Source organism: Cebus imitator, unplaced genomic scaffold, assembly GCF_001604975.1.
Source record: "Cebus imitator isolate Cc_AM_T3 unplaced genomic scaffold, Cebus_imitator-1.0 Scaffold519, whole genome shotgun sequence".
NCBI classification, from domain to species: domain Eukaryota; kingdom Metazoa; phylum Chordata; class Mammalia; order Primates; family Cebidae; genus Cebus; species Cebus imitator.
In genome coordinates, this window is record NW_016107834.1 from 1,037,891 (window position 1) to 1,055,094 (window position 17,204).

The 17,204-nt window shown below is 58.5% G+C and overlaps 1 protein-coding gene across 3 annotated transcripts in view; it reads left to right on the forward strand.

Moving 5' to 3' along the window:
* Positions 1-13,462, forward strand: part of TTYH3 (tweety family member 3) — a 31,540-nt gene extending 18,078 nt beyond the window's left edge. For 2 of the 3 annotated variants that reach the window (XM_017514185.2, XM_037733352.1), the window contains exons 8-15: positions 2,052-2,107; positions 2,795-2,887; positions 4,288-4,380; positions 4,596-4,732; positions 7,028-7,201; positions 7,692-7,767; positions 8,669-8,769; positions 10,375-10,471. In XM_017514185.2, coding sequence (XP_017369674.1) covers positions 2,052-2,107; positions 2,795-2,887; positions 4,288-4,380; positions 4,596-4,732; positions 7,028-7,201; positions 7,692-7,767; positions 8,669-8,749 — 710 coding nt within the window. In that variant the 3' untranslated portion in view covers positions 8,750-8,769; positions 10,375-10,471. Of the gene's footprint in view, positions 1-2,051; positions 2,108-2,794; positions 2,888-4,287; positions 4,381-4,595; positions 4,733-7,027; positions 7,202-7,691; positions 7,768-8,668; positions 8,770-10,374 lie in introns of all 3 variants that reach the window. The other variant, XM_017514188.2, reaches the window with a different exon arrangement.
* The last annotated feature ends 3,742 nt before the right edge of the window (positions 13,463-17,204 follow it).

A 17,204-nucleotide genomic window follows, 5' to 3' on the forward strand; every position in this document is an offset into this window, starting at 1 on the left:
AGAGCCAGAGGATGCTGCATTTTTGCAAGGTCACCAAGGCAGGAGGCAGGCCCTTGAGGGGAGGGGAGGGTGGGAGGCCAGTGGGGCTGAGTCACTGTGGTGAGCTTCGCTTTATTCCGGGGGGTGGGGGGGCATTGGAGAGAGGCAAGCAGGGGAGAGACTTGACGCATGATTGAAGGTCTCTTTCAAAGCATCCTCAGGCCTCCGGGTTTACAAGAGAGGATGAGGGGGATGCCTCAAGCAGGAGACAGCAGGGACGAATAAATGGAGCAAAAGGTGGTCAGGGATGGGCTTTGAGGGTGGAGCCGGAAGGACTGCCTGTCGATTAGATGTAGGGAAAGAGACGGACGGAGCAGTTCACGTCAATGGTCTCAGCAGCTCTATGCTGCAGGGCCGTGAGCTGTACTGCGGGTGGGGGAGCAGGTCTGGAGCTGGGGGGCAGGGAGCTGGGCCATTGGGAGTTGCAGCCCCCTTGGGAGGTTTGCGATGTGTGTCAGACGTCGCAGAGGCAGGTGGACTTGGGAATCTGGAGGTTGGGGTGCTGTCAGTTTGTTAAGCTTCTATGGGCCCCCATTCCGGAAGTATTGTGTGTTCCCAAGAAGAAACTAGAAGGCCTGTCCCTGTGGGGGTGGAGACACTGAAAGATCTTGAAGTGCTCCCTCCTGTCAGGGACCATCCTGCCACCCTTTGTCCCTGGAGGCCACAGGATTGCCTTGTGGGCAGGTTTTTTACCTGCCTTTGTTGAAGGAACCATTTCCACCAAAGCCCGAGTCTCCTCCAGGAGGAAAAGTAATCCGCCCCCAACTCACCTTGTCCTCAGGAATGAGGGTGGGGGGTGGACCGGCTTTGCTGGGGGCCAGGGTGGGGCTGGTGACCACTCAGTGGCACCGACCACTGTTCTTGGCCCCCCTGCCATCAGCCTGGCCCCTCCAGGTCCCTACTGCTGGTGGCCTTTGGGGGTTTCAGCAAGAATGAGCAGCCCCCGCTACACATGTACATGTACAAATATAAGCATGAGCTCCAGCCTTCGGGCCATATAGCCCCTCCCAGAAGGCCAGCCAGGCCAGCCACATTGGCTTCACTGCACAGGCGGCCACAGTGACACCTGGTGTTCTGTTTCTAAATACTTTCATCATTTTTTCAACTTTTAAAAACATTTTTTTTTAATGTTCCTTTGATAATTGGAAGAACTGAACTTATAAAGAGTTCAGAAGGTAGATCCCAGCAAGGGCCAATGTGTAGGGACCCTGGCTTGATGGGAGTGCAGACCCCACTGCCACATACACAGACATACATGCATGTGTGTAACTGGATGCAGACACATGTGAAGACACATGCACACACAGACATGCACACACATGCACACATATAAACATGCACATAGGCATGCATGCACATGTAAACACGTACACAGACACATTCATGTGTAAGTAAACATGCAGACACATGCATATGTATCAACGGGTGCATGCAGACACACAGGCACATATGTGAACATGCATACAGGTGTGCCTGAAGATATGTATGCAGACACATACATGCACACATGTAAACATACACACCCATGTGCCCTGGAGACATGCATGTAGACACATAGGCACACATGTAAACACACATACCCATGTGCCCTGAAGACATGTGTGCAGACACATAGGCACACATGTAAACACACATGCAGATTTGCCCTGGAGACATGAGTGTAGACACATAAGCGCACGTGTACACAGACATGCCCATGTGTCCTGGACACTTGCCTGTAGATGCATAGACACATGTAAACAAATGCAGATGTGCCCTGGAGATGTGTGTAGACACATAGGCACACGTGTAAACATACATGCAGATGTGCCCTGCAGATGTATGTAGACACAAGCACATGTGTAAACACACATGCCCATGTGTCCTGAAGCCATGAGTGTAGATGCATATGCACACGTGTAAACACACATGCAGATGTGCCCTGAAGACATGCATGCAGACACATGCTCACGTGCACACAGTCGCATTGGGACAGTCATCATGTCTCAGCCTGCCCTGACGTCTCTCCGCAGACATTCTGCAATACTACCTGGCCTGCTCACCCCGCGCCGCCAACCCCTTCCAGCAGGTGAGAGCCTGGCCGGTCCTGGGAGGTTGGGACTGAGATTCTGGGAGAATCTGAGCACATTGCTCTGTGCAGAGGGGCTGCGAGCAGGCGAGCTGGCATGGTGGCCTGGTTCCTCAGCCTGCAGGACTGGGGAGCTGGGGGAGGGAGCTGGACAGAGGCTGTGTGGATGTCACCAACAGCCCCTGGGATTACCACGCCAGTCACCTGGGTGCAAGCCTTTCGGGGTGACCCGCTCAGTGCACCCGCATTGCCAGGACTGCTTTTGCTCCTTGGGTTGGCCTTGTCGGAGGGGGGTGCAGGAGGAGCCCCAGAGATGCCTCTGTAGCATGTTCCAGCATCATGGTGGGGGAGTTTGAAGGGGTTGCCAAACCAGCTGGTCAAGCCCTGTACGCACTGTCTATCATTTCACCGTGACTGCGGGACCTTTTGAGTCCTGAAGGTCGTGTGTCAGTGCTTTGCTTGCTGGTGTGGGTACGTGGTTGGCTGTTACCACCTCAGGGCTCTGTGGTCTCTGGGTGTGTCCCTGGGGAAGCAAGGGTCGGGAGTACCCCGTTGGCCTGCAGGGCGGAGCCTTGACAGCCTCCTAGGCTGGACACCTTGCTGGTGGCCCCGTGTTGGAGGGTCCTGGGGAGGGAAAGGTGGGTGGGCCCAGCGCTCCCCATGGACTTGGTCTCCTCTCTGGAGCAGAAGCTGTCGGGCAGCCACAAGGCGCTGGTGGAGATGCAGGATGTCGTGGCTGAGCTCCTGAGGACCGTCCCCCGGGAGCAGCCGGCCACCAAGGTGAGGGGCTGTGGGGCAAGCGCTGGGGCAGGCAGGCCCTTTTTTTCTCAGCATGAAAGAAATTTGAGGTGCAAACACGGCTCAGGGCAGATTTGGAGAAGGCACTAGCCTGGCTGAGTAGGGACCTGGTGGCAGCGGGTGCGGGAGGCGTTCCTCCTTCCTCCCCCAGCCCTTTCGCATTAGGCCTCTTTTGTCCTCTCCTTCCTCCCTCTTTCCTTCCTTTTCCTTAGGAATTTTTGGTAGATTATAAAACTCATTTCTTTTGAGACAGGCTCTTGTTATGTTTCCCAGGTGGGTCTCAGGGCTGGGATGACAGACTTGAGCCACCACACCCAGCTTTTAAAAGATAACTTTATTCTTTGTTTAAAAACTAATATGAGCTCCTTATATTTTTTTTTAAATTTCAAGAAAACGGAAAGAGATTAAGGAAGAGAATAACAGAATCATATCCATTCTCAGGGTGAATGTCCTGGGGGGATTCTGGAAATTGGAGGGGATTATTGTTTTTCCCTGTTTTAAAATATGTTTTAAAAAATTAAAAATATGGCCAGGCGAGGTGGCTTATGCCTGTAATCCCAGCACTCTCGGAGGCCAAGATAGGCAAATCACTTGAACCCAGGAGTTTAAGACCAGCCTGGTCAATGTGGGGAAACCCCATCTCTACTAAAACTACAAAAATTAACCGGGTGTGGTGGCGCGTACCTGTAGTCCCAGCTACTTGGGAGGTGAGGCAGGAGAATCGCTTGAACCCAGGAGGCAGAGATTGCAGTGAGCGGAGATTGCGCCACTGCACTCCAGCCTAGGCAACAGAGCACGCATTGGGCCAGTCACTCCTCCTGCGGAGTTGCCGTCAGCCTGGCGGTGTTTCTGTGCAGTCATTTCTCCAGGCATGTGACAGCACTGGCAGTGTCTGTGCACAGGTGCACACACACATGCACATACATGAGCACCCGAGAGTGTACGGACACATTACAGAATCACGCTCACTCTCCATGGAGAGTTTTGTCAGTTCACATGAGAGATTTCCTTTGCCTTTAACTGTTCCTTGAAATAAGACTTTTAAAAGCAGAGCAGGTCTGTGTCAGTAGACACGTGGGGGGTTCACCGTCTCTCCCATTACAATAAAAGGTCTGTCTTTACGTAGTGGTGCCCACACTGGACAGGTGTTCCCAGGTCCTTGTGTCCTTGGTGGGCCCCATGAGTCTGGGGAGGGGCCTGGGGTCACCATTTCTCAAGGCCCAGAGTCCTCAGGTCCTGCACTAAGACCCCAGGGTGGAGAGTAGCTCAGTGGCAGATTGTGGGGTAGAGGATGACCCAGGTGGCTTCCAAGACGGGGCAAGCCTGTCTCGAGGTCCCCCTTCCAAATGAAGTGCTGACCTCTTGTGGTGCGTGCCCCCCAGGACCCCCTCCTCCGTGTCCAGGAGGTGCTGAATGGCACAGAGGTCAACCTGCAGCACCTCACCGCCCTGGTGGACTGCCGCAGCCTGCATCTGGTGAGAGGCAGGGCTTGGGACAGGGTCCTGGCGGCTTGGTGGGTAGGAACAGGGGAGCAGCTGCTCGGGAGGATGGGGACCTCCCAGCAGACAGTGGGTCCTCGGCCCAACCTCTGGGGGGCAGTCCAGGCCACTGTGGCTGGTCCAAGGGCCTCACGCCGCCCCCTCCCCCCTCTCCATCTCTGGATCCTGCGGTCTCATCCCTGTGGCCTCAGGACTACGTGCAGGCGCTGACCGGCTTCTGCTATGACGGTGTGGAGGGCCTCATCTACTTGGCCCTCTTCTCCTTCGTCACCGCCCTCATGTTCAGCTCCATCGTCTGCAGCGTCCCGCACACCTGGCAGCAGAAGAGGTGAGGGGTTCCAGGGGTTGAGGGAGCTTCCCCAAGGCCATGTGGCATGCAGGACGTTCAGGGGCATGCATTTATGGACACCCAGTCCCAGAGGAGAGGGACAGACACCTCCTCACCTCATGACCCTCCTTAGGTTTCTGTGGTATCTCTGAGGCTGCCAGCCCCCAGGTGAGCACCTCCATTTCACAGGAGGAAAACAGCCTGGAGGAGCTCCCGGCCTGGGTCTCGGGAGTCTGGAGCAGGCAGTGGGGAGGACTGGGCTCTCCTGCCCATCGCCCTGAGAGCCAGCCTCAGACTCTCTACTCCGTGCTCCCTCCCAGGCAGGTGTTCACCCTTCCCCCTCCCCGCTGCCATGGGGTGCAGGTGCACAGAGCTGTGGGGGAAAAGGTCAGTGTTTAGTCCCCAGGTGGCTGCGGACTCCAGCTACGTGACTCCCAAAAAACCAGCTCCCCTGGAGCCACTATGTCCTTACTTTTGAAGTGGGGCTCCTGGTGGCCCCTGCCTGAGTCTCCCCACTCAGTACTGTGTTGCGTGGGGTTTGGAGGTGACAGGCTCCTTCCCTTACTGGGGCTCCCGTGGCTTATCTTTGAGACCTCCACCTCCCCTCCCATTTGGAATGTGGCTACTGCTTGGTGGCCCAACATGGATGGCAGGTAGCTCAGCTCAGATTTCTTACTTTTGTCTGGATTTCTGTTATTTTTCCTTGTGATGGTGACTGTGATGCTGCCAGTGATAATGGTGGTGATGAAGGCGATGGTGGTGATGATGATGGTAATGGTGATGATTGTGGTAGTGATGGTGATTGTGATGGTGGTGATGGCAATGGTAATGATGGCATTGGTGATGGTGGTAATGGTGATGGTGGTGGTGATAATGGTGGTAATGATGGTAGTGGTGATGATTGTGGTAGTGATGGTGATTGTGATGGTGGTGATGGCATTGGTGATGGTGGTAATGGTGATGGTGGTGGTGATAATGGTGGTAATGATGGTAATGGTGATGATTGTGGTAGTGACGGTGATTGTGATGGTGATGGTGGCAATGGTAATGATGGCATTGGTGATGGTAATAATGGTGATGGTGGTGGTGATGACGGTAATGGCCATGATGGTAGTGGTGATGGTGGTAATAATGGGGATGGCGGCGGTAGTGATGATGGTGATGGTAACAATGGTAGTGGTGATGGAGGTGGGGGTGATGATGGTGATGGTAATGATGGTAGCTGGGATGGTGGTAATAATGGTGATGGTGGTGATGATGGTGATCATGGTGGTAGCGATGGTGATAGTGATGGTGATGATGGTGACAATGATAATGGTGATGGCAGTGGTGGTGGTGGTGGTGGTGGTGGTGATGGTGGTTGTGGTTGTGATGATGATGGTGATAGAGATGGTGATGATGGTGACAGTAATAATGGTGATGGCAGTGGTGGTGGTGGTGGTGGTTGTGGTTGTGATGATGATGGTGATAGAGATGGTGATGATGGTGATAGTAATAATGGTGATGGCAGTGGTGATGGTGGTGGTGGTGGTGATGGTGGTGGTGATGGTGTCAGTGGTAATAAAGATGGTGGACATAGGGGAGTAGATAAGAGCCTAGCCCTGAACCCACAGGGCTAGATTCGGATCCTGTTTCTATCCTTGCTTATTGTATGATGTGGGCAAGTCACTTAAGCACCCTGGGCCTGCATTTCCCTCACTGTAGAAAGGGAGTTGTAAGAGGGGGCACTCAAGCCACTGCACATGAGGGACATGGCTGGTGGCCACCGCTCAGCCAAAAGCTACCACTGTTCTGCTTCTAAAGTGCTTGCCACCAGGCAGCCCACCCTGTGTCCCATCTGGGACCTCATGGGGCGTGGAGGAGCTCCAGAGTGCCAGAGGCCTGCACAGAGTGGAGGATGGAAAGCCAGAGGGCAGCAGGGCCGGGAAAACTGGCTCAGGCCACCCAAGGGTGCAGTTGGGTTGTACAGAGCCAAGAGGCACCCCAGCCTCCGGTGCCCTCCCAGGCGGGGCCTTGCACTCTTCTTTCAGTAAGCAGACAGCAAGCCTTGCCATGCTCAGGCTGCGGTACAGGGCCTGGCACTTGGGTGACTACACAGGTCTCTTAGCACCCGACCTCACAGGGCCAGGGCTGGACGCAGAGCTGGGTGACCAGCCTACAGTCCCACATGCAGTATGCACACAGCCAAGCTAGGACTGGAACCAGGAGTATCTGTCTACACCAGAGCAGACCCTCAGGGGTCACCAGCTCCTTCCTTCTGGGGCCTGAGCTGGTGCTGCATGTCCCTCCTCGCAGAGGCCCTGACGAGGACGGGGAGGAGGAGGCCGCTCCGGGGCCACGGCAGGCGCATGACAGCCTCTACCGTGTCCACATGCCCAGTTTGTACAGCTGTGGCAGCAGCTACGGCAGTGAAACCAGCATCCCAGCCGCGGCCCACACCGTCAGCAATGCGCCAGTCACTGAGTACATGTGAGTTGAGGGGGACAGGTGCCCAGGCTCACTCGGGGAGCCCAGTGGGACCAGCAGGCACATCAGACTTCTAATGCAGCTGAGAACGTGGATCCAGGTTGGGACTAGCTTGAGGGAAAGGGTTGGAGAAGGGGCGGCTTCTGGGCATTGAGTGCCTCCTGCCCCAGGTGGACTCAGTCCAGGGGCCATGGGGACGCCACGTGGTCAGATGGAGGTTCTGTGTCCAGGGCACAAGATGGGCAGGTGGCTTGGAGGGAGTGGGCTCTGGCCAGGCCAAGGTGGGCAGGGGGCTCTCTGTGAGCCCTCTCTGAGCCCTTTGTTACTGTGCTTGGTTCATGGGACTCCCAGTGAGAACAGATGTGCCCACCCCTGTGAAAGTCAGGATCAAAGATGGGGGTGTCAGGCAGGCTGGGTGGGCACAGCTGGGCCACCTCCAGGGCCCCCCGTATGGCCAGCAGTCCCTCACAGCCTCTCTCCCCTCATGCCTCAGGAGCCAGAACACCAATTTCCAGAACCCCCGCTGTGAGAACACCCCACTCATTGGGCGTGAGTCCCCGCCGCCCTCAGTAAGTCTTGGGGCAGGAGGGTGGACGGGGTGGCTGCTCAGCCTTGGGGGCCCGCTGTTGCGCTGTGTTGGTGGGCTGGTGTGGCACATGCAGCCAGTGGGAGCTCTAGGGGCAGCTGTGAGCCGCCACCACCAGGGTTCTAGTGGGCTCTTCCCAGCCGGGACCTCTACGCAGGGTGCCTGGCATGAGTAGACCAGGCTGGGTGGGCCTGCTAGCTCCTCCCAGGCAGCCTTAGAGTGCCCTGGGGCCAGAGGGCAACCTTGGGGCCAGCCACCCAGCGGGTCAGCTCTCAGGCCTTTTCTTGGGAAAGGCGAGCAGGTGGGTGGGCAGGTGTGACCCCATGCCCTCTTGTGGGCATGGCCCTGCGCCAGGCCCTCCCTGGCCTCTTGCCCTCCATTTGCTGTCCCTTCTGGATCCATGGGGTGCCACCGTTCCAGTTCCCAGGGGCCCTGGCTCTGCCTCCTTTTCTTTTTCTTCCTTGAGTCTTTTCCTGAGTGTCTGTTCCAGTCTGGCCCTGGTGTCCCCTCTGGCGTCTCAAGTAAGACACAGGCAGGAGGGGACAGGGTGCCCAAGAGAAGGAGCTTGTGGCACAGTGGAGGGACCGGGGAGGAGGGGGCTGGTCTACCAGGACAGGGCTTGAGAGGCCGAAGGCTGCCTTGCTCAGAAATCCCGTCCTGTGGCTGCTGCCGTTGTCCCCAGCAGCACAGAGCTGGGCTGGGGTGTCTGGGAGGGGCCAGGCCTGTGAGGCTCAGGCCATCCAGGTGCAGGCCCAGTCCCACTGTCCTCGTCCTCACCATCATATGGCCCCCATAGCCCCCTCCCGGCCCCGCACCCTGGAGTTGAGGCTGCGCTCTCTCTCTCTCTCTCTCTCCTGCACCCCACCCACCCCGGGCCCTCCTAGCGCTATCTGGCTGCCCTGGACTCTGGCAGCCACGCGGGCTGGCAGTTTAAGCCCATGGACAGCGCCCGAACGCTGTGGTAGCTGTGCCCTCAGAGCGACAGGTACTGACCCACTGGGTCCCCCACCCCGCACGGCCGCCCGCCTGCGCCTCCCGCCTCCGCCCTGCACTCACTGCCGCTCTCCCGTTGGCACTGGCCCAGGGCTCCCTCCATCTGGCTCCTGTTGGCAGGGACAGCTCTGAGCACCTCGGCCCAGCCAGAGACTTCTAATGCCGGCCCTGGGCCCGCTAGCCTCACAGTGGGGTTGGCAAGTCCCCTTCCAGGCTCCCCCAGCCCAGCTGCTTGGCCTCTGGGGACTCTGCCACCAGCTCCAAGTGGCCCCAGCCCCTCCTATCACCTCCCAGTGAGGAATCCATGCACCCAGACCCCTGTATGTGCCTGGGCCCCTGGGCGTGTGGCCAGTTGGCCCTACCCTGGAGGCGCTGCCTGTGTGTTGAGGCGTGCACATGGAAGGGCATGTGCCCACAAGCACATGAGCTTGGCCCCACAGTGGTGGGGGTGCCTGCTTGGACCCCTTCAGGGGTCTGGGTGGCTGCCCTGTCCTGTCCTGCCCCCACCCCGCCCCGTGCTGCATGTCCATGGAATGCCGAGGCTCCAGGCCATGGCTCCTCCCTCCTACCCCCTCCATGGTTGCCTCACAGGCTGTGCAAAACCTAGGTGTCCTAGGAGTGCTCTTGGGGACCTGGGGAGCTCTGTGCCTCTGAGTCTGGGGACTGTGGGAATGGGCCTGGGGCCCTGGGTTCTGGAGCCCACCTGGGTTGGGGGCTGACCTGCCCGGCCTCCTCACTGCTGCTGGCCCTTAGCACGTGCCAGGCATGTGGGTCCTTTGCACTATGTGGCCTCAGCACATGCCTCATGCATGTGGGTTTCTCTGAGCACACACATGCACTCTTTTGCACACGCCCGTGCACATAAGACCTTCATATTTCTGGCTAGACAAGGGCAGCCAAGATGTGCAGACTGGCTGCAGAGCCAGGCACACGACAGCACCCCCTGCAGCCGCCTCTGTTCCCAAGTCCGAAACCCACGAGGAGCCCACAGTTGGGTCCTTGACGGGAGTTGGGGGGCTGCGTTGCTTCAGCCTCCTGTGTGGCTTAGGGGGCCATCCTTCCATGGCATGAAGGGGCAGTCCAGGGGGATGTCCTCAGGCTGGGCTCTCCGTACTCCTGCGGGCAGTGGCCTGGCTGCAGGAGGACCTGGCCCTGGGCCCAGAGGAGGCCTTGGCCTGTCCCTGGAGGGCGGCTGGTGTGTGTCCTTCAGGTCCTGGGGGTGTAGGGTGCTGGTAGGGCCTTGGACTGTGGCTCCTGGGGGTGGCAGAACTCTGTCTGGCCTAACAGCCAAATGCTGCTGATGTGGGCTTGGGGGGGCTATGTGTACACCCCTCCTCAGAGGAGACTTCCCCTGCCCTGAGCCGAGCGAATTGGGGGCTGCCCCTCCCTCAGCCCCAGTCAGGCCTACAGCACAGCCCACCCCCAGCCAGCAGCAACTCATGATCCCCTCCTTGTAGGCTCTACCAGGGCACCCTGTACTGTCCCATTCTGCTCCTAGGGCTTCTGGCTTAGCCAAGTGAGGACCATGAGGAGGACACCCCTGACTGTGTGTGCCGTGCAGGGGCCCTGCTGATGCCTCTCCCTTGTCTTCCTCCAGTACACCTCCAGCATGAGAGCCAAATACCTCGCCACGAGCCAGCCTCGCCCCGACTCCAGCGGCAGCCACTAGACGGCGCCCAGCAACCACCCACCCCACGTGCCAACTGCCCCTCCCATGCCAGCACTGCCACTTCCACCCGGGCCACCTGCCGGACCCTCCCTCGCACGCTGCGCCAGGCCCGCCCCGGACGTGTCTGCAGGCCGCTTGCCCTCCTCTCCCCTCCCCGCAGGGGCACAGTGGAGACGCAGGGGCTCCAGGCCGGTACCCCCAACTCGGGTCACACCTGAACGCTGCTGCCAGCCGACGCTCCAGCCCTGCACGCCACCCACTGTCCCAGCACGCTCCCTCTGCAGATGGCCACCACACCCTGAGCCCTGGCCGCACCTGACCTGTGCTGTCTCCACCCGGCCCTTCCCTCCGCAGCTCTCCTTTGCCCGGCGCTTCTGTGGACCCCTTCTTAGTTCACAGGCACCACTGGGCCGCTCTGTGCCGGCACCTGCTGGCCACAGAGGGACAGGGGCATGTGCCATCTACTCATCTCTGCCCTTTGGTTCCTCCTGAGGTCCCTCTGTGTGTCCATCTCTCTGCAGTGCCCTCCTTGCCTGTGCAGCCCACCCACCCACAGACTTAACCCTCCTGCCAGCTGCCAGAGGCCCCTTCCAGCAGGGCCCCTCTCCATCACCCCAGCCTCACTCTCTCCCTCAGCACCTGCCTTGTCGGAGGCCCTAGCCCTCCATGGACAGCAGGGGCCACGTGGAGCCGAGGCCACTCACCTGCCACTCAGTGCTGGCTGCCTTCTTGGTGCCAAACCCCCTCCCCCCACCCAGAGACTGGGCAGCTGTGTCTGGTTTGTTCTTTGCACTAACCACGTTTGTCATCTCTAGGGCAGGCCGGGACTGCTGGCCGAGGGGACCGCTAGCACCCCCTTCCCTCCCTTCTTGGTTCCATTTCCATCCGTGACAGGTACAGCGTCCGAGGAACCAGGTCTGAGGGGCTGGACTCAAGCTGGCTATGAACGTCCCTCAGCCTCTGCTGCCCCCCTTGGGACTAACCACTAACCTCACCCCCAGCCTCCATGGGTGTCCCTGGCTGGCCCAGAGCCGGCAGTGTGAGCCCAAGTCCAGACTGGAGCCGAGGCTGGAGCAGCTGGCTGGGAGTCAGGGCTGCAGTAGCATTTCTTCAAGGGGTGCTCCAGGGGGTGCCATAGACTGACAGGCAGCCCAAGAGCCTGGACACCCCTCCCCAGGCAGGTGCTGCCCCAGGAGGATGGTCCTTGGGAATCAACCTCCCATGGGCTTTGGACTGAGGTCCCTATGGCCTCGGTCTCCCTCCCTGTAAAGTGGGAGCGAGGCTTCCCTACGGTGCTTTTGGCTTCAGTGTACGATGTTTGCTGCGCTTCCTGCCGTGGAAGGCAGAGCCACCCCAAATCAGGATCAGACATTCTGCCACTCCTGGCCCCAGCCCTGGCCCAGCTAGCCCAGCCCTCGAGGCTCAATGCCTGTGCCAAGGCCAGGGCCAGCCAGAGGGCAGCTGGATGGCCACGTGCAGGGGTCAAGGCCGGGCCCAGCAGTTTACAGATGCATGGCTCTTCCTCCTGGAGCAGCCGGCAGCTACCTGGACCAGAAATGTCCTCATCCCCTCCCTGGGGCCAGGCTCTGCCCTGCCCTTCCTCTGTGAACCCCTCCTTTCTTTGTGCTGGTGTCTGGGACCAAAAAGGGGGATATGGGAGGGCAGACCGGGGAGGGGAGTCCATGGGCCTGGGGCCCCAATCCTGGGCGTCTGAGCTCCCTGGGCATGACCAAACCTCAGTGGAGGGGCCTCTGCTCCAGGCCCTGCCCAGCTGATATTTTTAGCCCCCTTTGGAGGCCCTGCCACAGCCAATCTGCCCAGTCTTTCCTCTGGGCTTGACCTGCCAGGGGAGCTCTCCAGCCTGGGGTTGAGAGGGATGCCCTGGCACCCTGACCTGGGTGCTGGCCAAGTGCCCCATGACCGCTCAGAAGCACAAATGCTGTCCGTGGCCGCGAGGCTGCCTGCCAGGTGAATGGACGTAGCGTGAGTGGCGGCGAGGCTGGGGCTTCGAGCCTCATGCTGTCTCGGGACTCCTGACCATGGTGTGCGTGTGTGCCCGTCTGTGACGAGGTTGAAGAAAGGAAATGGGGAAAATCAAAAGGGGTTCAAACCCCACCTCAGTAGGTGGAGGGGAGCGCCTGCCATCAGTTGTTTTTGTTCTGAGTTTTCAGTGCTGTGTTTCTAACTACCCCATCCTGTGACCTCACCACACCTACTGGGGGCATCTGGCTGGCACCTGCTGCCGTGGCCGGCCCCCACTCTCACCCTGTACAGAGGATCTTGCAGGCCCCAGGACCACAGCCTCATTGGGAGGACAGGGTGGCCCTGGGGACAAGGGAGAGTAGCCCAGGGGCTTACCACACTGAGGGGGCTCCTTAGCAGGCGTTCACTACCCTGGGGGGGGCCCCCCGAGTGTTATGGCAAGGTTGGTAGTGAACAGGCCTGATTAGGAGCAGCCCCTGGCCCATTGCCCACCCACCCATCTCACTATGCAATTCGAGTTCCAAGCACCATTTGCTCCTCCCCTGAGGCCAGCTCTGCCCAGCCGTGGGAAGGGTGGTGAGGCAGCCCCTGGACCCCAGACTTCCAGACAGGGCAGGCTGGGGACCAGGCCCTCTCCTGTGGGATCTTTGTTTTGTGTTTAACCATAATGGTTGTGTACTGAACCACTTCATATTTGTTATATATAATATATATATAATCTCCTTAAGACTCAGCCTCCCGGTTTACCCCCGGCCCGGGCATCTGACCTCCCCCACCCCAGTGTGATTTAACATCCAGGAACTGAGGCCTGAACCATTTTGCATTTCCCCTTCCTCCAGCCTCCGTAGGGCCATGGCTGTATGTACTGTCGCCGTGTTTTTCTGTTTTTTAGAACTGGGTTTGGGGGCTGATTTTTATTTCTTTGGGGGCTTTATTTTTCTTGGCAAATACTAAATATCTCGTCAATGTAATTTCTGTGGTTTCTATTCAGCTTGGGTTTCATGTTTTAAAATAAACAAATTTTAAAAAACAAGCTTCTCTTTCTGAGCAGCTTTGGCTCCCGCCCGGCCACTGGTAGGGAGTCCGTGGCTCCAGGCAGAGGCAGTGAGGGCGCAGAGGGGACACTGAGGGCGGGGCCTCTTGGGATTGTGGGTGGGGCGCTCGGGGTGGGCGAGGCCTCTTGGAGTGAGTGGGCAGGGATCCCGGGACAGGTTCTTTAGGAATGGGTGGGCGGGGCCTCGGGATTGTGGGCCCGAGGCCAGGGACAGGCTCTCCGGGGATGGAGTGGGCGGGGCGCCAGGGAAGGCGCTCCAGGGATAGGGTGGGCAGGGCTTCTAGAGTGAGGGCGAGGGCCTTGGAAAATAGGTGGGCGAGGAGCCGGGAACGGGATTTCAGGGGATGGAGTAAGAGAAGCCTCTCTGAGCGAGTGGCGGGGCCACGCTTGCTGGGTGGGCGGTATCTCGCGGGCTCAAGGCCCTTGCTGACCCGGCGGCTGTGTGCGAAGCAGCGATGGATCCGAGCTGGGAGTGCTGATCCGACCGACATGGTAAAAGCCTTACTTTGCTGTCTGCACTTGCACTGCCAGGGGCCGGCGTGGACCGCGATCGCTGTGCAGAGGCCCCGCCGGACACCCTCCAGGGATGGTGGAGGGGTCGAGCGGCCAGGTGGAAGCAATGATGGGTTCCAGGTCGAGCTCTTCCTGAGACCCCAGTGCAATCACTCTCCGTCCTTCCAAAAGCAGCACCGAGGCGGGTTCCCGTGCTCCCTGGGCTGGGGGTCCTCTCCTGGAGGCCCGCACCGGGCCTACGTGTTTCAAGGACCCCTCCCCCAGACGCACACCCCAGGCTCCTGCTGAGAAGCAGGCTTGGGAAGGTACATAACCCTGCGATAACACACCCATCTCACAGGCTGATGTTAGGACCCCCTAAGTTGGGGGAGGCCCCTTTTGACCAGCAGAGCATTTGTGTCCCATGCCTGGGTGCACAGGCTTGGAAATACAGGTGGTGAGGGCACCTGTGGGCACCGTGTATGTGGGGCAGGGGTGTCCGCTAGGCAGGGCCCCTTCCTCCTGCCACCAGCACACACTAGCAGCTTCGCCCAGTGTGCTTGGATTTGACCGTGGCTGCTCCAGGGTGGGACCCAGGACAAGCCAGCTCTGAAGGAAGGCCGCTGAGCTCCCCAGAGTGGGGACGCCAGAACTCTGAGGCTTCTGGGAGTCATGTGATAAGGGACATCTGGGGCTAGGAGCCTATAAGGCGAGAGCCCCAGCCTTGGAGCAAGAGCCAATGGCCACAAGGGAAAGACCCCAGGCATGTCCTGCCCCTCTCAGATCTCAGCCCCCGTCTCTCTATCAGGAAAGGCAGAAAACAGTATCCTGGTTCCTCCCAGGGCAGGGGTGGGAGGGTTGGGGGGATGGCATACCCCTCATCCACTCACTGGACCAGTGTTTCTAAGTCCAGCCACTGTTCTGGGCACTGGAGTGCACCCAGGGAACCAAAGGACACAGGGCTTTGCCCTCACAGAGAAAGGGCTCTGCTCAGGTGGGAGAAAAACGGCAAAATTAACCAGCAGATGATAAACACGTGAGAACATGCTGCAGGAAAACGATCGTGGTGGAGGGATCGGAAGGGTGGGGACAGGGGTGTTAGCCAGGTGCAATTTCTAACGGTCAGGAAAAGCCTCCCTGGAAAACTGGCAACCGAGAGAGACTGCTGGAGGTCAGGAAGTGCATGAGGTCCCCACTGCTGCTATGGCAAACCACAGCAAGCTCCATTGGCTTAAGACAACACATACTCATGATCCTATCATTCTGTGGGTCAGAAGTCTCCCTGGGCTAAAGCCAAGGGCTGGTTCCTTCTGCAGGCTCTTGGGGGAGAGAGTCCAGAGTCCATTTCCTTGCCCTTTCCAGCTTCTAGAGGCACCCACATTCCTTGACTGGTGACCCCTTCCTCCACCTTCAAAGCCAGCAGCAGAGAGCACCATGAGGTCTCTGGGTCTGACCCCAACCCCCCTGCCTGTGATTACACTGGGCCCACGTGGGTAATTTCCAATCATCTTTCCATCTCAAGATCCAAAATTAACTCATGTTTCCAACGTCTCTTTGCTTTGCCATGTTAAGTCTGGGACAGCTCTGGAAGCCATTATCCTGCCTACCATGGGAAGCTAGTTTTAGTTTTGAGGCTGAGGAAAGCAGGTTCCAGAAGAGAGAACAGCCAGTGCAAATGCCCAGAGGCAGATGCATGCCTGGTGTGTTCAAGCTAGGAGGTGAGGCTGGCCGAAGTGGAGGGAACTAGGACAAGAGTGGGTGGCTGGAGGTGGGAAGACTTTGACGTTGAACCAGAGGAAGATAGCCATGGAGGGTCAATGAGCAGATTGACATGACCTAACATTCTTTTTTTTTTTTTTCCTTTTTTTGAGATGAAGTCTCACTGCCATGCCCAGGCTGGAGTGCAATGGCGTGATCTCACTACAACCATCGCCTCCCGGGTTCAAGCAATTCTCCTGCCTTAGCCTCCTGAGAAGCTGGGATTACAGGCACCTGCCACCATGCCTGCTAATTTTTGTGTTTTTAGTAGGTATGGGGTTTCACCATATTGGCCAGGCTGGTCTCGAACTCCTAACCTCAAGTGATCCTCCCGCCTCTGCCTCCCAAAGTGCTGGGGTTACAGGCATGAGCCACCATTCCCCAAGAGGGGCTAGACCCAGGGCACAATGGAGGCTGGCTGCACAGGAGTGTGGTCCCTTGGGGACATGTGGAGGGTCTCATGAAATAGGAAGGCAGGCAGGAGGGGGTGGGAGCTGAGGAGAGAGGAGGAAGGGTGAACCCAGGAGAGGAATGGTGGGATCCCTGAGGCCCCCTGGGGTCCATGGTCTGGGACTCTAAATGAGAATAGACAGAGGGTGGTTTTTTTCCAGCTGTGTTCGGCTGCCCAGATGCAGGCACAGCGCAGGCAGGGGGCTGGGTGCAGCCAGGTGAGCGTCACAGGTCCTGCCAAGAGATGATGATGAAGGGGAAATCAAGCCCAGGCCCTGAGATTGCAGCCAGGTGAGGGTACGCTTGGGTGGGAGGGCGGAAAGATCATTGAGGGATCATCAGGACAGGCAGGTGGAGGCAGAGCAGGAGGCAAGGATGGCCCAGGGCAAGGCCAGGCCTGGAGAGCAACCATGAGTAGGGGTCTGAGGGAGCGGGTGTTTGGAGGGAGGGGACGCCAAGGTCACCAAGAGCGGACCCTGGAGCAGTGCAGAAGAGAGGTGCTGCAGCGGGTGCGGGGCTCACGCCCATTAATTCTAACACTTTGGGAGGCCAAAGCAGATGGATCACCTGAGGTCAGGAGTTCGTGACCAGCCTGAACAACATGATGAAACCCTGTCTCTACTAAAAATACAAAAATTAGCTGGGCGTGGTGGCACATGCCTGTAATCCCAGCTACTTCAGAAGCTGAGGCAGGAGAATTGCTTGAACCTGGAAGGCCGAGGTTGCAGTGAGCTAAGATGGTAGCCTGGGTGACAGAGCAAGAGTTGGTCTCAAAAACGAAAAAGACAGTGGCTGGGAGTGTGAGCCGAAATCTCCTTGGAAAGAGAGAGTCCGTGGATACCCACATGAGGTCAGGTGGGCAGCAGGTGACAGCTCCTGTCCCAGAATCCAGAGATTTCAGGATGAGGGCAAGAGAGAGGGAGGACAAGAAGGGACCGGGTGGTGGTGAGAGCTGCTGTGGGGACCACAAGCGCCCAGCAGGCGGCGCCGGGTACTCAGAGGAGGAAAGATGGGGCGGGCC